This window comes from Borostomias antarcticus (genome assembly GCF_949987555.1).
Source record: "Borostomias antarcticus genome assembly, chromosome: 24".
Taxonomy (NCBI): domain Eukaryota; kingdom Metazoa; phylum Chordata; class Actinopteri; order Stomiiformes; family Stomiidae; genus Borostomias; species Borostomias antarcticus.
In genome coordinates, this window is record NC_140257.1 from 11,088,716 (window position 1) to 11,112,032 (window position 23,317).

General features: G+C 44.4%; 3 protein-coding genes across 4 annotated transcripts; 1 reads left to right on the forward strand and 2 right to left on the reverse strand.

Moving 5' to 3' along the window:
* Nucleotides 1–11,875: 11,875 nt before the first annotated feature.
* On the reverse strand, nt 11,876–18,012 carry snap47 (synaptosome associated protein 47). Its single transcript, XM_084458441.1, has 6 exons — nt 17,896–18,012; nt 17,048–17,559; nt 15,561–16,069; nt 14,994–15,118; nt 12,647–12,844; nt 11,876–12,226 (listed from the first exon to the last, which is right to left on the reverse strand). Exons 2-5 carry the CDS (start codon nt 17,542–17,544, stop codon nt 12,698–12,700), a joined length of 1,278 nt encoding a protein of 425 aa, XP_084314567.1. The 5' UTR covers nt 17,545–17,559; nt 17,896–18,012; the 3' UTR covers nt 11,876–12,226; nt 12,647–12,697.
* Nucleotides 18,013–18,263: 251 nt separating this feature from the next.
* jmjd4 (jumonji domain containing 4) lies at nt 18,264–21,042 on the forward strand. 2 transcript variants are annotated; one of them, XM_084458404.1, is made up of 6 exons: nt 18,264–18,690; nt 18,780–18,945; nt 19,048–19,173; nt 19,373–19,640; nt 19,795–19,941; nt 20,495–21,042. In XM_084458404.1, the coding sequence occupies exons 1-6, from the start codon at nt 18,438–18,440 to the stop codon at nt 20,771–20,773; spliced, it is 1,239 nt and encodes a 412-aa protein (XP_084314530.1). In that variant the 5' UTR covers nt 18,264–18,437; the 3' UTR covers nt 20,774–21,042. The 2 variants fall into 2 exon arrangements, with proteins under 2 accessions (XP_084314530.1, XP_084314529.1); XM_084458403.1 differs by having other exon boundaries at nt 20,438–21,041.
* A 128-nt stretch (nt 21,043–21,170) lies between these two features.
* iba57 (iron-sulfur cluster assembly factor IBA57) lies at nt 21,171–23,053 on the reverse strand. The gene is made up of 3 exons (XM_084458405.1): nt 22,693–23,053; nt 21,918–22,261; nt 21,171–21,678 (listed from the first exon to the last, which is right to left on the reverse strand). Exons 1-3 carry the CDS (start codon nt 23,049–23,051, stop codon nt 21,290–21,292), a joined length of 1,092 nt encoding a protein of 363 aa, XP_084314531.1. The 5' UTR covers nt 23,052–23,053; the 3' UTR covers nt 21,171–21,289.
* Nucleotides 23,054–23,317: the final 264 nt, after the last annotated feature.

Below are 23,317 nucleotides of genomic sequence, written 5' to 3' on the forward strand. Positions count from 1 at the left end.
AATTTTGGTGTACTGGCTAGTACACTGGCGGGAAATCTTGTGGTGGAAGCGGAAGTGACACGTTTTGCGTGTCACAATATCAGGAAGACAACAAACACTTCGCCCTGCGAATTTATCTACGTGGACATAGAATAAAGAAGACCGGTATATACCTGCATTGAAGCCATTCTTCCAGAAAGTCCATTGAAGTTGCCACAATCTTCCAATCCAGTCTGCTCCATGCACGTTTGTTATCATATTTTTTTCCCATCATTACAGCGAGTGAGTGGGGAATTGTGGGAAGTGTTGTTCTTAAAACGCAGTGCTGATTTTATCACGACCAGAGGGGCCGCCAAAGTGCAGAGATCTCATAGCTTTAAGCAAATAATATTATATTATCTTTCTATGCATGTAAAACTAAATAATATCTGATTCTTGAGAAACAAATCCAATAAACACGGTATTAAGAAAAATAACATTTTCTTAGCCTGGTTCCTTTGGTAGGCTATTACATGTAAACTTGGCTGTGCTCTCTGAGCACCCTTTCTAGTTAAGAATAAAACACTTACAATACATACTATAATATCAGATATTATGTGGTAATTGTACAGGCAATATTACATCTTTGTGTTTCCCCTCTGGTCTAGTATTCCTGAGCCCTCACAGGAATGCATGTGAGGGACAGGCGTGGGACCAAGGCTGTCTCCAAGGTCTCCCAACTGCCTGAATCTAAACTTAAAGGTCATTCCTCCGCTGCCGGACCAATTACACACGCACTCGGCTCTGTGGATTCTCAACCAGACGCCTTGGGTGAATTGTTCCAGCACATCCTCCTGTGGGTTTACATTGGAAATATGGGCTGCCAAGGACTGACATTTTTTCATCAACCACCAATATGGAGAAAAAGGCGAGGAGGACAAGGTGTGGCGTTGGGAATTGATTCTGCACATGCCAATTTAGTGGCTGTCTGACACAAACTGGCACCGTGTGGCTTGAGACTCCGCCTCATTTGTTTCTTATTTTGTTCCGATTTTTTTTCCCCCAATGTGACATTTACAATGTAGTTTAGGGCTGGAATAATATACGCATGCCAAAAATACAATCCTACATTGTGAATCAACGTCTGAGTTGTGGGTTACGACACATTATGAGACACTACTGCATGGACAGGATCTACAAGATCACCAAGTGAGCTGCCAATTGGTAAAGCTTTGTAGGAGCCTGCTGTGTCCATAATATTTCTAGCTGATTAGTGGCACTGGGACAGCTATTTGTTGACACGCATTTTTATTAATCCCAAATCTCTTTGGAGACATGGGATGATTAGATTTGTTTCTCAGAGGACTGTGAATGCTTTTAATGGCTAAGACTCAATGTCATTGACATCAGGCACACACTGCCAGACACCGCTTGGTGGGGTGACTCACCGGACTTGTCTGTATGTGTTCCATAGCCTGACGTCCCTGTAGAGAATCCCATTACAGGGAAAATGGGGCCGGTTGTTTTTGTGATGGGAGGATAAATCTAGAGATGTCAAGGCACAGACGTGCAGAGACTACACTGGGTTCGGAAAATGCGAGATCCCCTCCATGTGTACAGTAAGTGATATTAATGACCAGACACAACCGATGGGTCTGGTGGGACGAAGGTGACGTCAAACTAGCACAACAATCAGAGGCGGGTCTGACTTTTAAATCGGTCTAAAGTCAACCATCATCAATGACAATGAAGTCAAACAAATAATTGGAGATGAGGCAAAGGAAAGGTTTTGTACAGCATTGTTGGAGTTGGACAAATACTTGGTAATCTAATCTATTATTTTTGGTACCAAATAAAACCTTTCCATTGACTGGTGAACTGAAACGTTAATTTCAGGCCCTATTGAAAGTAAATGGTCATTCTCTGTTCCTACTGAAGGCCCCCAGACAGAATATGTCCATTTTGATTTATGGAAAGGAAATAGTTGCGTTCTCATAGCGGGTGGGCCTGTAAACCTTGTGTCCCCCTCGCTCTGGCCCTGGACCTCCTCGCTCACGCTAGCTGCAGCTCTGGCGGGAGGTCACCAGCCCCAAACTCCGGTCCCAAGGCTTAAATTACTGGCCTGCTCACTGTGGGGAAATACCCCCCAGATGGGTCTTTAGCATGAGGAGTCAACCAGAAGGAAGAAGCACAACAATCCCCCTGAGCTCTGAGGGGGCCGGGGGACCGATTTGTGCCATTTTCATCGACAGGCTCGAAGACCCTTGGCCAGAGTGAAAAAAGACACCTCGGGTAGCGTGATTGATCAATGGTTTCCCTTTTCAAAAACATTCCTTTGGCTTAGTTTCAATACTGCAAAGGTCAACTTAACCTAAATGCAGGCAAAGAAAAACTGAGAAATAAACATGTATCTAAGTATTATTTGAGTAGAACGGAGGTTATATCACTTACGCATGTAATCCCAAAACCAGACAGAGTATCATTGCTGAGAACTCTCATTTACTGCATCTATGCCTCTGAGTCCCTCTGAAATGGACTATAAAAAAGCAGCGTGTGTCATATGATTTCCCATAATCGACCGTGGTTATTACCTCCCGAGAGACCTGCAGGCAGACAATGTATCTGGAGCAGGTGTGCACACATTATAAAAAACCTCGTCCTACATCGCAGCATATGACTTTGCAAAAACCAAGAGATTAAATAACTTTATTCAACACCTGGAAGAAATTATAATAATACAGCACACTGGGTATATGAAACTAAAAAATCACCCGAGAAGGCTAACAGGGGTCCCTGACCATGAAGAGAAATATTATGGCTAAGGGCTCCGAAAAACAGGTGTCGAGGTTGGTTTGTCTATATATAAAGGAGGCCATTTTCTGAAGGATGATCTAGGTCAGGCTTCCACAAAGATATGACATCTATCTTGGACCGGTGATGATGTAATGATGATTAGGTGGTGGGTTTTTACATGGACTCTGCTGGTGCTCCCATGCAGTCATGGAGCCATGTGTTAGTCTGCTCCCAGGGTCTACGGGGCCCTACTGGGAGGAAGCTGCTTAATAGTTCTGTAACTGATCTAACGAGCACAAAATTTATTTTTCATATTCTCACAAAGGTCAGGCGTGTCTCTCCGGAAAACAAATTGTGAGGACCAAACTAATAAATTCTCGTTTTTATATTGTGAAATGTTAGACCCTTATAAATCAAGTTAAGAGACTTGTGACAATGGGTGTGAGCTAGTGACCCACGGAACACTGCTGTTTCACTTATTGGGGTTTTGTTGAAGTAAATTGAAGCACTGTTTTAGATATGACGTACTTATTTCCGAATCATGTGATCAAACACAGTTATGGGCAGAATCATAGAAATTGATTTTATATAGTACAAGCTAGGAGAATTGCTCTTAAAGTTAACACCTATTCATTGTACAATTCATCAGGGTTCATTATAAATTGGGCCTCTTACAGAAGTTCTGATCAATTGATGATAAAAAAAAAGAATGTTGAGTGAACTGCAATTTACATATTTCATCATCTCTTCTGAGTGACTGACAGGTAGAGTCATACGTTTATACTGTAGGTACAGGGCAGAAATCTTCATTGCACCATCAAAGTGGGCAGTACCACACTGTCTGTGAGAAGGCTGCTTAATGTTGGTTTTCAGGGTGTGTTATCTGGGTGAGGTTCCCCAATGTTGATGTCTCTTAACTCCAGAATTGTTTTAATTCTGTGTAACCTGTACTCAAATAAATCATGTTTCCCTCACGGAAGCCTTTTGTTGAAGTAGGGCTTTAGAGGACTCAACTAAGTGTTATTTCATCATTAAAATCATGTTTGGTATGCAGTCAAGATTATTGTGTTATTACAGTTTAATAATCAAACATTTTTCCAGCCGTATGGAGAAAGTCAATAGGACTTTCACCACTTTGTATGAACACTAGCATATCCTGAAAAAGTAACCCAATATTACATTAGGGCCATAATACATAGCCCACTCAATAATCCATATGCATCTACCATTACCTGACACCTGGAAGGGTGCAACAGCGGGGGAAAAAAGTATTCTCATCTGCATTTACATTTATGGTTATGTTATATACACTAGATATTCTGACCCACTGGATATAGTGGCATTGTATACATTAGTTAGTCATTCAGGTGCCGGATGGGAAAGAAGGAAAGAAAGCTAGGGAAAGAAGCTCTTCCTGAGTCTCTCCATGTACCACAAAGTGTGTGCGGTACCTTTTCCCTGAGCAAAGCAGACAGACAATCCATTTCCTGGGTGGCAGTGGTTCTTCAGGATCCTGTTGGCCTTGGTCTTGCATCGTCTGGTGTAGATGTCCTCGAGGTGGGGGAGTGGCCCCCCTAGGGTACGTTCAGCTGACCGTACCACTCTCTGTAGGGTCTTGCGACCCTGTGTGCTGTTGTCCCTATACCAGGAGGTGATTCCCATTCAGGATGCTCTTGATCACTCATGGGTAGAAGCTTCCGTCGAATCTGGTAGGACGCTCTGAATTTCCAGTTGTCTGAGGTTGTGACATGCTTTCCTCACCATAGTGTCTATGTGTGTTGACCATGACAGGTCCTTAGCGATCTGGTCACCAAGGTATTTGAAACCGTCCACTCTCTCCACAGGGTGCGTTCATGTGTTGGAGACCTCATGCATTCTTGAATGGTTCTGCATTCATATAGAGCTACTGTATGATCTTGATGTGCTTTATGGACAGGCCTCACCTCAGCCAGGGAGCACTACGAACCACAACCACCCATCAGGCGTCTATCGGAGAGGGGGGGGGGGTTGTCTCTCGACTTAACCCTCTAATTTGGAGATTAAAGCTCACCACTAATGAGAGAACCTCGCAGTAACTTTGACTTAGAATATAGATCTCCCTAGTCCGGCAGAACCGCAGTGGAGGGGAGGAGGGAGGAGAGTGACGCACTTTGTCATATATATAGACGGGGTGATTCCACCTCTCTCTCCTCAGAGCGGAAAGAATGTGAGTGTAGATCCACCCCAGCAAGCGGCTGGGGAGGGAAAACATAAACAACTACAGGATTATTCAGACCACTTCTTCTATCACCTTATGTGCCTCTTTCTCTAGAATGGCACCTAAAAATGTAAGTTATTGCAATACGCATATGGTCAACATAAACAGTGTTTATTCAAGATCAGTCTCCCATGACATTTTGAGGGTCATATTTGTGACATAATGCAGTAAAGTGTCAAAATAAACATCATACAGGTTGTTGTGGCCTGTGAAAACAGTGACATCATATCCTTCCACAATCTGCTAGCTCTCAAATCTGACATGAGATGATCTCAAGGAACTTGGCATGGTAAATGGACTGCACTTATATAGCACTTTTCCACCTTAGCGGCACTCAAAGCGCTTTACAATGGCCTCTCATTCACCCATTCACACACCAATGGCAGTAGCTGCCATGCAAGGTGCTAGCCTGCTCATTGGGGTTAGGTGTCTTGCTTAAGGCCACTTCGACATGTGGACAGTCGGAGCTGGTATTCGAACCACTGACCCTTCGATCATTGAACGACCCGCTCTACCAACTGAGCTACAGCCGCCCCCAAGTTCATGAATGACTACCAGAAATGAACACTGAACACAGCAGTGACACCTTGAGGGCAGCACTAGGTCTCTAGTCACAAAGGTTGCCTTCTAACTGCGGGCAGCACTCATCTTCGATTGAATGGTTGATTCCAGTACTGCGCAATGTATCAAGTATTTAAGGGTCCTAGACTGTACACTGTTCACGTAGGAACCCTATTGTTGGTGGCTTTACAGTTTTCCTGGAAATTCTCGAATAACTCTTGAAGTCCTGGACCAAAAATGCAATAAATCGCCAGGTCCAAACTACAGACCATGAGTAACTAGGTCACAAAGAGTCACCACGATTGGCCGATAGGTGGCGCTATAATAAGCAATTTAGTACACAATGTGCATACAAAAAGTGTCTTCTCATAAACTGTAATTCTGATCAGTCTGAAATTTCACATAGCCTACGTACAGTATGTCTCCCCATGTTAACAGCTAAGAATTCCAATCCAAAATGGCGGAGGGCATAACCATGTTCCACCATGTCGAAGCATTTGCAGATATCTCAAACAAGGACATTTGAAATGTGTGCCCATGGTAAATGTGTGACACAAAATCTGCTGGATTAAGATATGACCTCAACACTCACTCCTCAGTTCAGCTGACCTTCAGGTCATCTAACTCCTTCAGTTCATCTGACTCCTTCAGTTCATCTGACTATTTCAGATTATCAATCCTTCAGTTCATCTGACTCCTTCTGTTTATCTGACTCCTTCAGTTCATCTGACTTTTTCAGTTTATCAATCCTTCAGTTCATTTGACTCCTTCTGTTCATCTGACTCCTTGGCCCCTGTCTGTCAATCTGACCGCTGTCTGATCGTAGGACCCCGCTTCATTGCCGCTTGCGGCTATATTTATTATTACTGTTATTATTATTCATTACTTGTACTGTATTCAGGTAAGAATTTAGGTTTAGGTAAACTTCTTAAATGTCTCTTAAAACTGAGCAGAACCACAATAACCCATCTCGATGGTTCTGCCTAATACACTGTATGGTCAGATGTTGCTTTTAAAATTGTTTTGTAATAAACTCGGACTCCTCCTCAAAGAGCAAAACACAAATATTCAACGTTTCTGACTCTGAAAACATTGGGTCTACCACAGGTGCAAGCTTTCCATACCAATTAGCAAGTGCTCCACCCACAAATTTTCCATCAAAATAAACTGGCGACACATAAAAAATGCACATTAAAATGGGAGTGATATGTCTTTGATATTCAATGCTTTAATTGAAACCAGGCCGCAGAATTACAGAGCTCTGTTTTGACGGCTTCATGGTTTCCATCAGTATAGGGGATTCCTGACTGATATCCCGAGGAACACTAGATTTCCTTGAGAGGAAAACCAACCGCCTTTGCACGTCATTGTTTTCCATTGGCTTCATGGTCAATATGTTTTTTTTTTTCTATGTGTAATGGAGGTCAAAGGTTCACACGCCCTCTCTCTCTCTCTCTCTCTACAACTCAGACATCTCGCACATAAGTTCAGCATCCACCTCACATATGGCGGGACTGGGTATATATACATCTGGTCATTTTTCTTTCAGCTTCTCAATAGCTCACCAGGCTATGGTCTCTCTGTGTGTACTCAATCTTCTCCAATTACATACTTGCTGGCTGTTCCCCTGAGGTTACGTGGACAAACCGTTTGGGATTGCGGAAGGGGTTTCCACAAAATAGGTGTTGTCCAAAAATTCCTTGCAGTTATGGAAATAAACCCAAAGAAGGAGACAGGGAAAGAACAGCGGATGGAGATAGAGACAGAGGAGAGAGAGAGAGAGAGAGAGAGAGAGAGTGTGTGTGTGTGCCCCTGCGCGCAGGCATTCCTGTTTGTGTCTATGCATTCTCGCGTGTTTATGCATCCCACATTGTATATTCAATCTTGGAAATCTTACGTTTCTAATGGAAGCCATCTGTATAGCAGTTTTCCGTGGTCTTCCCATTGAGAGCACCCCAATGTGTCCTTTGTGTCACAATCCAATTGTGAATGATTGCACATAGGGCCAGCAAAATGCAATGTTCAAAATAATGTTCATCCTCACTACTTCTAAGAAAACAGAAATATAAAAAGCATGCAGCTTATGACCATGGCACACCGCCATTATGAGGGAGGGATCTTGTCAAAAGATTGCAACAAGTGCAATCTGAATTCCAGGAACTCTGTGTCAGTAAGTAAGCACAAGAGTCCCTTCATTTATCAACTGCTTAACCTGCGGTATCACTGGTGAAGGGATATCCTCCATAGGGTCTTTTCTTGGCATGGCTGTGTGCAGTTGCCACCTCACGGTCAACAGTATGAGGCTGACGGTTTCCGTTTGGAAGTTCTTTAAAGTCCACGTCACGGTTGATTCCGAGCTGACCTTGTCGGTCCACGCCCTCATTAAAGGCGAACCCCCTTTGTCCTGGCACAGGCCGACTCTGTCGAACAAGCCCCCTGCATTCTGTTGCACAAACCTGTCTGGAGCCCGTTCGGTCTCCTGTGCTGCCGCCTTGGAGTGCATCTGGACAATGAGTTCCCAGGTCGCTCTGTCGAGGCCATGCTTACCATGCTGGCGGGAGGCCAGACGGGCTGCTGGCTGAGAAGCCTTTCCCAAGTCCCACCCAGACGCTGCGTGCGCCGTCATCCAGCTGAAATGTAAACCCAGGATTCAGCTGTGTTTGTTATGGTTGCGCCGGCCTTCGGTGGACACACAACGTTGTCACAACGTAGCTATAACAGCGGGGCAATATTTCAGCAACAATCTGTTTGGTCAGCTGCAATTAGATCACAAGGTGGTCAAACCCAACTTAGCAAGCATGATAATTAGGATTATTTCATGGCCAATCTTAGCAAGGGCAGCGTGTAGGTCCTATTTTCTCTCACACCTGGCCATTCAATACAGCAATTTAAGTAAAGTACCTTTAAGTATGTTGGTACAATGTCTGGGCTTGACCCTGTTGCATTGTGTTTGAAACCCGGCCTCTCATTTTAAAAGGAGCTACTTAATTTGATGACACAAGTTGTATACAATTCTATCCTGTAATCTTATTCAATACACCAAGGATAATAATTTGGATAAGATGCTGTTTTACCCTGGAGAGTACTGACCTCCCACACTAATGGGTGTTTACCAAGTCTCTAGACAAAATGAATAGCCAGACACTCGACCGTATCCTGGAATGACCCCAGTCTCAGCCCCACTGAGGCAAGAGAGGGACATGTCTTGAACCTTTATCAAACTCAGCCAGAGAACACTGCGCCCTAGTGCAACAACCTCCAGGTCAGTGGTTTTGTTCCCTTGTTTACTTGTCTATGGTCAGTTCATGAAACTCATTTTCATTGTACTGTAATACTTTTGTCCTGCCTTGAAAAGGACCTTATCTGAAAATGTTGTTTCCGCGCGCCCATCGAAAAGCACTTTGCGCCATCCTGACTGCGTCGACTGTGACTGGGGGGAGGGGGGGGCAGAGCTGGGGGTCTCAGCAGAGTGGCATCACTGGGGTGGGTAATTTATTGTGGGAGCTAAGTGTTTCCATTTGCAGCAAGAGCCACTAAAAACAGTCTCGCTGAAGGTTTCTGGGGGGCCCACTCGTAAAAGTACAGATGCGGTGTGAGCTGGCTCCTGGCCTGACAACCTGTTTGGGGAGCTGTATAGATGAGATTTTAATGAATATATAATCCAGTCATCACAAAAGGACTCCTCACACCAGCCAAACGTGTACTTCTGACCATTGTGTTTTTGTTCACCCTACGCAGGGTGAAGAGTGTGATGCATTTTTAGCAAGAGGTTTCTGAAAGAAAACAAGACCAGTGAGGAAATTCGGGTGGACGGTTTCCATTACCTTGCTCACTGTACATTTCCATATGTTAGAGAAGAAGAAGAAGAAGAAGAAGAAGGAGGAGCAGGATTTTTAATTTTAGATCATAACATTCAAATGAAAGAACCCTCTATTGGGTTTAAAGCTGAGAGACTGACTCACCCACTAGCCAGTTCCAGTTACCATAGAACATGTTCAAGCAGTAGCTCATAAAAATCCACAAAATCAAATACAAGGTAAGGATTTTATGTTGTAATTTATTTCGGTTGCTATACAATCGCTCACATTGTACATCTATCCCAACTTTGTTGTAATGACCTCATATACAGTGGGTTGGATGCCTTCACGTCAGGACTAATAGTCTATTAATTAATGACACTAAACATCACCTCAAAAAGCAACTCACTGCCGCCCTCTATTGATTCTGTTTTCAACCATGGGACATGTTGTAATGCTGCCACCTCGGCCTCTCTGTGCTCAGACACTCAGCCTCTGAGCATGAGAGATAACAGGCCGTGCTTACTTTGGCCCGGCCGACTAACACTAGCAGAGATGAGACGACTTGCTCTTTGATTTAAGTGAAACACAAATCCAACGAGTACCTCGGAGATGAAAGAAACGATAACAATAACAGGAACGAGAACACGAGCAGATGATATCACTTTGTCTCTCAGGATCTGGTAGGAACAAAACACGCCGTGTAGTCCTGTCTATGAGAATATCAGCGGACAGATAATCATCAATCCAGTCAGTGGTCCAACGTGTACAACCTACAGTATCACCACCACTCACAGGAAGCAGTGTGTCATATCTGTCCTGTATGGAGAGTAGACCCCCCCCCCCCCCCCCCCCCCACACACACACACACACACACACACACACACACACACACACACACACCTCCACCCCGGTTGGACTCAACCATCGTCCAGGAACCTTTTCTCCCAGTTCTAACATTAACCAACAAGCCTGATTTCCTGAAACTGGAGCCTCCCTCGGCAAAGGGGAACGCAGCAACACCTGCGCCAGTCAGCCGCCAGCCAGAACATGAGTCAAGAGACCAGCCATTACAGTCAGACATGCTCTAATAGTGCTCCGAGATGAAAACCTGATGAACACGTCCTCGCGTGTTAATCAATCTAAAATGAACAACATCGGTGCATCAATATTTGGACAACTGCCGATAGGCAAAGCAGTTCATCAACCAGATACACATTAGGGGTCCATGTGTGTACTATTAAGTCGGACGTTATCCCCTACGAGATGTCAAACGCCTCCGAATTCAAATTGATGTTTTTCCCTGAAGGGGAAAAACAAACCAACACCATTCACCTCAGAGGGGAAACGACAACTCCAACTTTGAATCATAATCAAGTCTCCTTATTTTGGAGAGCAGAGCAACCCACATGTGCCTGCACGGCGTCCCACAAAGTCCCTGCAGCTCTTTTCCCAGCGCGCTTGATTGATCGGCCATCAAGAGACACGCTCGCTCATCGTACGGGAACCCCGCCGCAGGACTGAGGCACGTAAACAGAGTTGGAAGTCGAGGCCAGCAGAGTCCCTGGTGTCTCTCCATACCGTCCGCTAGGAAGGCAAAGCCGGATCCCGTGTATCTGTGGTCAGACAAGACCGCCACCGCTTCCTCCTATTGCGAGGCTGCTTCGAAAAAACCAAACCCCAGTGTGTGCTCAGTTTCCCTGGCCTTTTTTTTTTTTTAAGGGGTTGGAATTCACATAACCATGTGGTATGCTTCTGGAGTTCGGAACTTCCAAAATCCGAATGTTTATCACTGAAATCAACAAAAATAAACGGGCCTCAGTGAAAACACATTTTGATCAAGACTGAAGTATTTGGGCCGTCGCCATATTTTTGGCAACACTTTCTATGTCAGGTAGCCTATGACAGACCCTCAATCTATATTAGCTCAAATCAGAAGATCATGATCAACAGAAGTGATAAGAAGCTAATGACTCGAATGGAAGTATTTGGGAAGCTATTGGTCTTCTATTAAATCACTTTAACAAGACTTGTTCCTCCAGTTATAATTGAGAGCGGCCTGTTGGCTGCCAAATCAAATGAATCTGTGCTCTTGGCTCCCGGTGGTCTCGCTTGCTCCTCCGGGGTGGCGAGCAGATGCCAAAACCTTGGTGCCAACAGGATGTTATAATAACAAGCCTGTTTACAAAAGAGACCCGCTCCCAATTCGGGGGGACTCGCAGCACTCAAAACACTAAATAACTTCCACTTCCATGTTTGCCAGTGTTTTGACGTTCCCCGTGCCAATTTGTCACATGTGAGCCTCGTTATAATGGGTGTTGCCCGCCTGCCTTGCCTTGCGTTCTGGTCATTACGATGCTGTTCTCCATATTAATGCTACAACAGAAAGAAAACCAGTGCCTTTTATTCACCAAGGCCAAGCCAACAACTCACAATCTTTCACATGTTCTAATGAGGTAGGCCTATGACACAACAGGACAAAAACATGTCTGATTTTATTTCAGGCCTGAATAAATACACGTTAATCACAAATTCACAATAATAGAACTACATAATTACAACAGAAATGTGCAAGTCATTTATATACAGATAAGATTATACAGACTTATATAACATGGTCGAAGTTAGGGATATGATGTAGTGTGAGCTGCTGCCTGCTTGCACTGCATGTCACAGTAAAACAGTAATACAGTTGTTTATTTCTACTCTGATCTTCAGGGTACCTACAGTATAACTTAAGCACTGGTTATAAAGCAGCACATTCAGGTATGACTCACCAGCAATATGGAGACATGCAACACTTGGAGCTTGAGAAAGCAGACTGTGTGCAGGGAGACATGGGGATGCTTGAAAGCTGCAACTGAAGAAAAATAAAACACACATATTAGCGTATTAGTGACATATTAGTGACAATTCATCATAGGCGGGAGATGGAAGTGAAACACCAGACACTTGTGGTATTATGTTTCCAAGGTCCCTTTGGAGCTAATGAAGCATGCATTGTGCATGGGGCACACAGGGAATGAATGAGCCCGTTTCTTGGCGTAAACGCCATCTAGTGGACGTGGAGGTAACTACTGGTTTGAGATAAGCAGTGGATAATAATAATAAATACATTTCTAAAGCACTTTTAATTGTCAGGCGATCTCAAAGTGCTGACACAATCACAATAGGGGTGCGCCGACAAGTGTTTCAACCTGGTCGCTTCAAGTGACAAAATAAACCATTTCCTTTTCTACCGCCGGACCCCAATATGGCCACTTGCGACGAGCTGACTTACTGTCCATCTCTTGTCAGTGAGCGGGGCCGGTCTGGTCCGGGGTGCGGCTGGCTAGAGCAGCTTCTTCATACGGCAGGTGTGCTTGTCGATGTGCATGGTGGCCCGGTCCGTGGAGCTGGTCAGGACGTCCAGGGCCTCGTCCTGCCGCTCCAACTCCGTCTCGGCCTCTAGGGCCAGGTTCTTCAGCTGCATCAGCATCTGTACGCGCACACACACACACACACGCGCACACACACGTATTAGAGCAAGGAGCTCCAGTGTATTACAGTAGTATACAGTACATACCGTAGACTACCGAAAGAGAAGTGAAGAGGGCTGAGTGAGCAGGTGGGAAGGTGGCTGCTAGAAAAGAATGGAGGAGACTAGCAGGACATGTTTAGACTGGATGAGAATGGATGTGAAATAACAAAGCAGTCTGCTTATGACACAATCATAGCCCACATGTGACAAGTAGGCTACATGACACAACGCACATGGTCAAGAGAGGTCCCTGCTTGTCTCCTGAGGTCATCGATAGCATGCAGTCAATGACATTTGTTATTTCAACTTTCCATGTGCTCAGGGAATTCTGCAACTCCATCTCCATGCTCCAACAACTGTGTATGTTATGGTCAATGGAACAACTTAAATAAACCATGATGTGCCAAGCAAAACCTAATAAACACTCACTCCAAACCCCACCACCATGGTCTCTAAACTAATATTATGTTATCCTACACATGCTCACACACACCCACACTGACATTATGTCAGTGTTCACCGACCAGTAAACGTGGACACAGCAACAGAGTACAGGAACTGGCCCAGACAGCCGTGAGCAAACAGATAGTATTTCAACGCACACCAAATGACAACTGCGTTCACTTATGGTGGATGATTCCCTCTTGTAGGTTTGAGATGAACAGGCCTAGACAGGGTCACTAGAACAGTCCACAACATGCATTAGCGGTGCTTTAGGTTAGGAGGAGCACACTTCATAACGGGATTTGGGTACCAGAACAGCACTTTTTAAAAATTTATAACTGACTACTATAAATAACTGACGTTAGAGATGTTCTACTACATCTATGTCGCTTTTGGAGGACAGAGAATATACAGGTATAACTTCAACAAAAACAATTCTCTAATCGGAAATTCCATATTTTTGACAAAAGGGCCTATTTGCTATACTGTAGGCATTGGCAATGAAATAAGGCTGAGAGTGACTGAAGTGGACTCACTAGGTAGGCATTAATGACTGAGGAATTAATTACTCTGAGTGGGGTGCGTCAAAAAGAGTGCCATTTAGCCAAAATTGGAGCCTTTGATCTGCTGATAAGTTACTATTATAACTTATCAGCATAGACATGCCATTGATAGAGACAATACACAGGCCAATCACGTAATTGACCAAAATGTCACAGCCATGATAGATTTGTTTGAAAAATGATTATAACAACAGAAAGATAAGAGAATTCCATCAAATTATATGGAGATTGTTCTGAAGTGGTAAATAATGATTAACTAGTTGTACCTAACAAACTTACAGCCCACAAAAGCCTCATTGAAGCCTTACTAAACATACAGTATGGTACAAACCTGCTGAAGTACGAGCCTAGGCATTGTGGGTCCAAGTAGGAGCCACCCTATCTTCACCAGCTAATCAGTCTGCAGATTACATACTTGTAATGGTTTGCCAACCAATTACGTAGGGCTGTACTGTACATATTGTACACAAACACAATAGTGTGTTTTGTGGATGTTTAACACACCTTTCACCCTTTCGTGCAAACGATAACCTGTTAAATGAGAGATAATTGACTGCATTTGCGTCACGTCACTGTTTATGTCTTGAAACCATAGACCGTTCAGCAAACCCCGCTCAATGTTACGAGGCTTTGGATGGAAAGACTTTATACAGTCTGACCAAATATGTCTGACCAAATAACTGGTCATGTCTCTCTCTGTCTCTTAACCCGATGGGACTTTGGTTTGTGGTCTCACCGACTAACATTTATAACATAACGCATGAAAAATAAAAATCATTACTCTGAATATCGGTTTGGAATGAAAATAGCACTTATCCTCCCTCCATTTCATGGCTGAACAAGTTATGCTTGTTCTTCCAAACTTGTAACAACAACAGTTTTCCACACAGTGAAATGTTCATCCATCAAGCCATGTGTTCTTCTATATACAAAGCAGGTAACTAAAGGTATAAACACAGTGTATTTAAAGGAGAGAAAATAATCCTCGTTTTGTCACAGTGGCATTAGGTGATTCAGTGCTGTGGAGGAGAGAGGGGGGGGGGGGATGGAGAAGGAGGAAGAGGAGGAAGGGAGGAGAAGGAGCCGGTGAACTCCCTAACCTGCCGGAGCTCCTGGGCCTCTGCCTGGGTGACAGCTGGCTGCAGGACTTGGACCTGCACCTGGGACAGCTCCCCTGCAGGCACCTCCACGGGCACCTCTGTCTCCTGGCAGTGCTGCAGCGAGCCTGGACCCCGGGGCAGAGAACACACACACTGGAGGAAAGCTTGCATGGGGAGCCAAAGCACTGCGAGAGCATGAAGCTAAGTCTATTCAAATGGTGTATCACAAAGGCTATTCAAATCAAGACCCAGTATTATCATGAACATACCGCAATGGTCACATAGCCTTCATCACGTATACAATTTGATAAATCTAGGCAAGCTACATAAACGGCATCAAATGTGCTACGGTACACTTGTTGTTGTTTTTATTGTGTACTGAGCAATAACCAATGTATTGTTAAAAGTTACAAGATGCTACTGTATATCATATGCAATAAGCAATGCTAAAAACATAGACCTTTGCTGCCACTTGGTGGTCAAACTGACAACATGCAACAAGGCTCATAGACCAAGTATCAGTGTAACGTCTTACAGTGACCTAAGAGTTAAATCTATGACGCCTACCCTCGCTCCATATTGAACCCTGACCCTCATAGTCACATGGGGTGGTGGCGGGGGTCGTCCTGAAGGCAGAGTATTCACTGGTGAACTCCACCTTCTTTTTATACTGCATCTCGAGGACCGACAGGGCCTCTGGCATCTTGGCCGACAGGAGCCGGTAGCATATGTCAGGCTTCCCGATGAAACGCTGCCGGACAGTGACCTCGTAAGGGTTGTGCACCCGGACGTCGTCCACCTCGTCCCTCTCGAAGCGGTGCAGGAGCTGGCCGTTGGTGTCGCGCACCTCCAGCGAGGACACCAGCACCATCAGGCAGCCAGGCTTCAGGTGCACGTCCCCCCCTTTGGACACCACAGCCGGGATGCTGGTGATGACCTTCTGCCGCCCGGCTCCCTTCCCAGCAGCGGTAGCACCGGCAGCTCTGGCAGCGTGCTCAGCTTTGGCCTCCTGATGGGCCCTCCAGGGTAGTTTACCAAAGGGCCACCAGGAAGGAGACTCCAGCTCCGACAGTAGCCTGTGTGACAGGTTGCAGGTGAGACAGCGGTTATAAAACAGGGTTATTAATAATGGTAATTACAAATTTTATTTAAACATTTTTTTAAAGAATTTTTTTTTGGGGGGGGGGGGCTATTACAGTATACCATCACTGTGTGGAAAGAAAAAAAATACAGTTTCTGAGGCCACTTTCAAACCTGAATTTGTTCAGATTCAGAGAATAATGTCACAATGTTGCACTCCGACCTTAGCTCGATTCGTGTTCACACAGCAATATGGACAGTCAGAGCAAACGATCTCCAGGTCTGCTCTGGTTCTCGATACGCCTTCAACACCATGCGCTTGTAAACAGTTTTGTGATTGGTTCAAATTTTGCGGGAAGTTTGGATTTCTGGAAATCCTTTCTTCGCTGACACCGGTGATCAACCCGTAATCGAAAATGGACCATCAGCGGCATGAGTGTATACAGTAATTGCGTTGATTGGTCTTCTCTGGTTCATATGTTCGTTCCATGTACAGTATATGTAGTTTGAGTAGTCTAGAGAACAATGTGCTATTGCATTGCATATGATGAGGAGAAGATGCACTGCTCAACAGAACATTGAAAGCCCATTTCCTTCATGCGCTCGCTGAACAGTTTGTAGACTTTGCAGACAGTGCAGTGTACACAATGAGTTGTGTTGGTTTGTGGGTAATGTGCGTTCTCACTGCAAACGAATCATCCCGCAGGGCGATTGCAAGCGGGCTGAGACCACCCTCTCTAGACCACCCTCTCTAGGTGGTCTCAGCCCGCTTGATTTGTTCCGGAGCCGCGAGCGATTGCTGTGTTCACATATGCCTAAACGACCCAGTCTACTGGGGAAATGCTCCCGGTATCAGAACAACAAGCTCTGAATGCACCATGAGAACGGCCTAGCTGAAATGTGTCGGTCTGTTTGTGCTCAGTGTGCTAAAATACAGGATTGACAGGAAAGACATGATTGATAATGAGCATTACTTGTCAGCCACGCCCAAATCCGAGTCGATCTTGTCCAGCCCCTCCATCATGTTTTCAAACTGCTCTCCCTGGTTGTGGAGGACTGTCCCAGTGTCCTCCAGTCTCCTCTGGGCACCCATCACCAGGCCGATCAGCTCTCTGCCTTTAGTGCGCTGAGCCTCAGCCCCCTGGACCTCGGAGGTAGGAGACAGCAAGCGCTCTCTCCAGAAATGCTCCAGGACATTGAACACCACCACCCTGTTGGGGCGGAGTGAGCCGAACCAGTGTTTCACATTGCCCTGCTCCAGCACAGTGAGAGTGCTGAAGATGAAGCTGGAGGCCTCCATCTTGATCTCCATGATCAGGGAGAGGCGAAAGCTGACCAGGCTTTCCTTGCTCTGGTCGGAGGAGAATCGCAGCATGGTTCGGGTGAGGGACAGAGTGCCATTCTCCCAGCGCTTCTCGCTGTTGATGTAGTAGGACCCTGGCCAGCTGTGGATGGCAATGTCACGGCTCATCTTATCTTTGTTCCCCTGAGAGAGAGAGAGAGAGAGAGAGAGAGAGAGAGAGAGAGGCACACATAATATATATCATAATGTTGAATCATATAAAGTTAGTCTCTTGACCCAATAGTTAGCTGCACTATTTGAAACGGATCCAGGCTGATGCTGCACTGTATTAATATAAAGGCTTTTGCAATCACCACCAAGTGTCTCGTTATGATTATTAAATGATCAGTTAACGTTAGCTAGCTTCAAGGGTGCAGTCAAGTGTTTTGCTAGCAAGCATGCGATGCTATCTAGCTATCTTATAAACAAGCGTTTTTATTCTGATTTCGCTAACCTGCCACGTTAACACAAATGCCTTACACTTCTACCAATCAATCCAGTTCCGTTGTGAGTTGTCAAAATGAATAGCTTAGCTAGCTATCTGTGCCATGGGCAAGATAAGCTGGTTAACTCGAACACTGGCGGATTTGTTTATTTCAGAACTGTGAATCACGTGACATCGATGCGGTACAGTCATATTTACAGTCCGTCTAGGGTCAGCTAGAAGAACTGATGTCTATCTTAACATTATTGTATCATTCGATAATTCAATGCTTTGTATTTGCTCAAAACAATACATTTTAAAAGCCTATTGGAATAAAAAGACACAACAAATTTCAGCACAGACTATGAAATATGATGCGCAATCATTATGTGCACCATTTAATTTCTTCCCCCTGCCAAGGCTTTCTCCTGTCGTCGCAGCCTTCGAGTCTGCAATTTTTAAATTGTCTTTACTTTGCAAATGTAGCATGCTACACGTAACGGCGGTGAATGATGTGCTCACATCTTGTCATTATGTAGTTAATTAGTTTGCCTGCTACTGTACATCGTCTAGCTGTCAGTCATAACAGTTATTTACAATGGACAGGGAATGCTATCATAACTGCTGCAGCCTTGTCAAAATACCAAGGCAATCATATGAACAATTTTGGTCATCGCACTTTGTTGATTATATCGAAAAGGAGATAAGCTATTCTAAATTCTTTAAAAAGTACTTGCTCCCCAACCACCCCTGTATGTTCTCGAGGAGATTTACTGAGGACTGGAAATGTAGGAAGCAATGGGTTACTGAAGATGGAAAACCCAATTTCCAGAAACTGCTGCAAGAATTTGGTAGGCCTAAGTATAATCTGTATGCATGCTTATGTCAGTAGTGCTGCATTATTGCTAATTGAAGGATTGCTCTTGTCCTTTTTTTGCAGATGAGACTCCAGTTCCTGTTGCAAACTGCAATGCAAAAGAATACAATGCAAACCCCAAACAAATTATGCCTTTCAAAGAATATATACACTACTGGAAAGAATACATCCAAAATGGTCACTCATCACCAAAAGGATGTCTCTATCTGAAAGACTGGCATGTGTCAAGGTAATGAATTATATCTGTTTCTTTTAGCCTTTTGTGGACATATTGTACTGTACCGTGAACTACTGACTGTTTGGTTAAAGTTCTCTGATTTGTTTGTCACAGGGCTTTTCCTGAGCACAATGCGTACACTACCCCAGTGTTCTTCTCCTCTGATTGGCTCAATGAATATTGGGATACAATGGAGGTTGACGACTATCGTTTTGTCTACATGGGACCTAAAGGCTCATGGTATTGTACAGTACAATCTACTTTACAGCATATCCTAAAATGAATTATCTCTAGAAAGCTATACCTTCCCCTGTCCTTTTCCGAGCCCTTAACACTAGTCATATCCTCTCAAATCTCCGCAAGTATATGGAGGGGTTCATATACTGTAGGATCAAGCCTCTCTCCCTCAAAATCATGTACATAATTCTATCGTTAACAGGACCCCATTCCACGCTGATGTGTTCCGCTCCTATAGCTGGTCAGCCAACATTTGCGGCAGGAAAAAATGGCTCCTCTATCCCCCGGGCCAAGAGGAGTTTCTAAGAGACAGCCATGGCAATCTAGCCTATGACGTCACTGCACCCGAGCTTCAAGACAAAGGGCAGTTTCCACACTCCGATCAGGCTTGTAAACCCCTCGAGATCATTCAGGAGGCTGGGGAAATCATATTTGTGCCTAGTGGTTGGCACCATCAAGTTTACAATTTGGTAAGAACTGATGTGATGAAAAAAAATATATATAATCTGTTAACTCAATCAAGATGTTGGCTGTAACAAATCATAATATGGTCCTTAACTGATTCATTGCTATTGTAATGTTTACTGTTGAATTACATCAAAGAATCCTCTCCAAATCATACAGGAGGACACCATCTCTGTCAATCACAACTGGCTGAATGGATGCAATGTGGACATCATGTGGCAGTTCCTTCAGAGTGAGCTTTCTGCTGTCCAGAGGGAGATAGAAGAATGGAGGAGCACCATGGACTCATGGCATCAGCACTGCCAGGTACAACATATGAAACGCATAACTCATATTGCTTATGCTGCTCTAGTCTCACAATACCAGACATTCGGGATCTCTGCCTTCTGAACGGTCTGTGGTTTTCTATGTTGAAATAGTTCTAGAATGCCGGCGAGAACAGCCTGTAACAAGAATACGCCCACTGATTTGGACTGGTTCAAACCTGAACAAAGCTACGCCCTAAAGACTTTGGATTGGTTCTGAAATGCCGTTTTTTTTTTTTTTTTTTTTTGTAGTTTATTTCAAACCATGCGATGTGCAGATATCCACAAGACAAAACACAACGCACAAAACAATACAATACACAACAATATACAACACACACTCTGCACATAATAGTTTAATCTTTTGGGTTGATTCTCAAATTGTTTCCACCTACTATAAGCGATGGAATCTGAATAGAAGTCCTCACTCTCTAGTTGAGTGAAGCATTTAGAGATTGACTTGTGTAAAACATTTAACTTTGTCCATTTGTTTCCAGGTCATCATGAAGTCTTGCTCTGGTATTGATTATGGAGAGTTTGCCTCCTTCCTGAAGGTCATTGCAGACAACCGCTTGTCCTTCCTGAGCTCCTGCCCAGGCAACTCCTCCAACAATTACCCTCGGCACCTTTCAGAGACCCTTACCACCTTGGGCCCTCACCACGCTGCCTTTGACTTGCAGAGGGTGGCTCATATTCTGGAGTGCATGCTCTGCAATGAGGACTTCAAGAGACTTGACCACTCAAACCTCAGCTCACAACCTGAGAGCCTACTGCAGCAAATTCGAGAGACTATTCACTCCACAAGAGGGCAGCATCTCCCTTACCAGGAATAGTCTACTAGGTCTTTCCTTTTAATTTTGGTCAAATTTCAGTTCACTGTGCTTTGGTTTGCGAGGTAAAAAAAAACAAAAACTGATGTGGTCTTGAATAAAATATGGGTAATAAGTTCATGAATTTTTGTATGTAGTGAAGTTGTTCATACAGGTACAGTGTATATAGCCTACAATCCATGCCAATTGTTTGCCATGTATATGGAGTCTAATATATCCTTTGTGATAAACAACGACCATAAATGTATCATACATGGTTTTACATATTTTTATTACAGCAGAGACGTATGAAGTAACTCAACCATGGTGATCAAATCATGGTGTGCAAAAGGTGAACAGATGTTTAAACCTGGCTTCAGTTAATCACTGCAAGCGAAGCAAGCATGATGGTTCAGGCTTAGTGTGGCACAACATACTGTAGCTGTAGTTGGGAATAAAAATGGTAACAAACAGTGCTATGGACCCTATCCATTACATATGACTTTAAGATTATCTGTTTGACATTTTTGGCATCTGTCTTCATGTGGTTTTAGAGTGACCGGGCCACCAGTCAGGCACAGAGGCCTCTAGAGTTACAGAAGTGTCCTCAGAGGACTTGAGTGTTAGTGTCTCTTTCGCATGAGCCAGGCGGATTAGGCTGATGCCCAGCTCTCCAACCCCCGCCCTGTGCTTCCCAGCTGGTTTGCCAGAATGTGTCTGTAGTGCTGCTCCCTCCGCGCCTTCGGCCGGAGCCGAGAGACGCACAGGCATGAGCCGCTTCCTCACCACCCCGGTGTAATGGGTCCTGGCAGTCAGCTCCTGGCCAATGTAACATCCCTTACTGAAGCTGATGCCTTGCATGTACACCAGGTTGGATTCCAATGGCAGCGCCACCCCCGGAGGTAGGTCCTTTACCCCTTCTGGAAGTCCTAGGACAGCAATGCCAGCAATTATGTTGATTAATAAAGGAACATGGTTATGTAGAGTGTTTTCACAGCCCGTCATCAATCAGGAATTCAGCCATGTTGGAGGTACTGAATGTAAATAGATCAATATCGATCTAGCTATCTATCTACATTCATTACCTCCAACATGGCCGACTTCCTGATTGATGACGTGCCGTGATATGAACCACAGTGAAAATGGATAGTATTTTCTCAGCCCCTACCTATTGCATAGCGATGTCTGTGGTAGTAGTCTATGACACCCTGCTGACTCGATGGAATGATGTCCAAAGGGTCAACTTTACTGTCAGCCACCAACCTCCAGCCCATGGCATGAGTTCTTGGATCGGCTTCCCATATCAGAGCCTTTTCTGGGGTGGTGATATTGGGCTTCTCTTGACCTGCAGCTTTGTCCCGAGGAAGCACTGCCCATAAAGACAGCTCATGGCAGAGGCTGATGTTCACTTTGCGGCGAAGTTTGTACACCTTTAAATGTTTCATAATAGAGTCCTTGACGGCGCTGTCGCACTCAAGTAGAAGATCGCACCCTTCTTCATCGTCTTTCAATCTAAAGAAAATGTAAAGTCTTCATCATAACACACATCTACAAGCTTGTACCTGTATGTGCTTCACCTTGTCCTGTATTCACTGTAAAATAAGTTCAATAAGCTCTAGTACAGATCTCAAAACACATTCCATTTATTTTTTTGTTTTACATTATAGCTACTGTCTAGCTATATAATTATAGCTAGCTATTAGCTAGCTATAATTATATAGCTAGACATGTTTTAAAAATAAAAAAAATAAACATAGCTAGTTAGAGTACTGAAGCTACAGTAGCTAGCTTATCTGTTGTTGCTCACAAGATAGATAAGCCGACACGCCCACATTGGAAGGCTTGGGTAAACAAGCTACTGAAGCGTCAATAGTTCAAAGTCAGATGATTTTATTTTTTAGCAGCATTCAACATTGACTAGCTATAGAGTGTTGATAGCCTACCTGTACAGGATAATGTCAAACAGTGTCCTTCCTTGAACGTTCAGCATGTGCGCATACATAGCACTCTGTTCGGGTTCTTTAAAGAGCTCCATGTCATTGGTTACAATTCCCTGAAGATATGGTCGTGTATCTTGCCCTTGAATTTTTAGTAAGGTCCTGTGCTGCAGGTTGTAACAAACATACTCTCTTGCACCACTCCTGCTTGCATGACTGTTGATGTTTTTGATCCCTTTTGAGTTCCAAGTGTTTGTAACGTTATCCAGCCATCGGTACCGTCCGGTATAACGGTTGGACAGTCGAAATACAGCATTTGAAACTACTGCAGCCCTGGCGAAACAAACAATGCCAACGTTATGCATTGTATGCGGACAAGAAGCCTGTACTGTATAGAGAATATAGCTCGCGATCGTTAAAGGCGTGTGTCAACAAGCTGACTGGAGATCTCATTTGACATCTGAGTTGAAAGACTCCATTTTAACTACCACAATGCACCGCACGATACGACACGTGGGTCCGTTCGTTTGCAGACTCGGCCCACGCCGGTGTGTGTGCGTGTCTCTGTGTGTGCGTGTGTGTGTGTCTGTCTGTGTGTGTGTGTGTGTGTGTGCGTGCGTGCGTGCGTGCG

What these genes read in the sequence shown, in the direction of transcription:
- snap47 (XM_084458441.1), bottom strand. Translation starts at nt 17,544, where the DNA reads ATGAGCCGTGACATTGCCATCCACAGCTGGCCAGGGTCCTACTACATC. An exon ending in GGGTTCAATATGGAGCGAGG is followed by an intron (nt 15,119 to 15,560) that starts GTAGGCGTCATA and finishes CCCGGGGTCCAG; the next exon opens with GCTCGCTGCAGCACTGCCAG. An exon ending in AGGCCCAGGAGCTCCGGCAG is followed by an intron (nt 12,845 to 14,993) that starts GTTAGGGAGTTC and finishes GTGCGCGTACAG; the next exon opens with ATGCTGATGCAGCTGAAGAA.
- jmjd4 (XM_084458403.1), top strand. Translation starts at nt 18,438, where the DNA reads ATGGACAGGGAATGCTATCATAACTGCTGCAGCCTTGTCAAAATACCA. An exon ending in ATGGGACCTAAAGGCTCATG is followed by an intron (nt 19,174 to 19,372) that starts GTATTGTACAGT and finishes TATCGTTAACAG; the next exon opens with GACCCCATTCCACGCTGATG. An exon ending in ACCATCAAGTTTACAATTTG is followed by an intron (nt 19,641 to 19,794) that starts GTAAGAACTGAT and finishes CAAATCATACAG; the next exon opens with GAGGACACCATCTCTGTCAA.
- iba57 (XM_084458405.1), bottom strand. Translation starts at nt 23,051, where the DNA reads ATGCATAACGTTGGCATTGTTTGTTTCGCCAGGGCTGCAGTAGTTTCA. An exon ending in TTTGACATTATCCTGTACAG is followed by an intron (nt 22,262 to 22,692) that starts GTAGGCTATCAA and finishes CATTTTCTTTAG; the next exon opens with ATTGAAAGACGATGAAGAAG. An exon ending in CAGACATCGCTATGCAATAG is followed by an intron (nt 21,679 to 21,917) that starts GTAGGGGCTGAG and finishes TTGCTGTCCTAG; the next exon opens with GACTTCCAGAAGGGGTAAAG.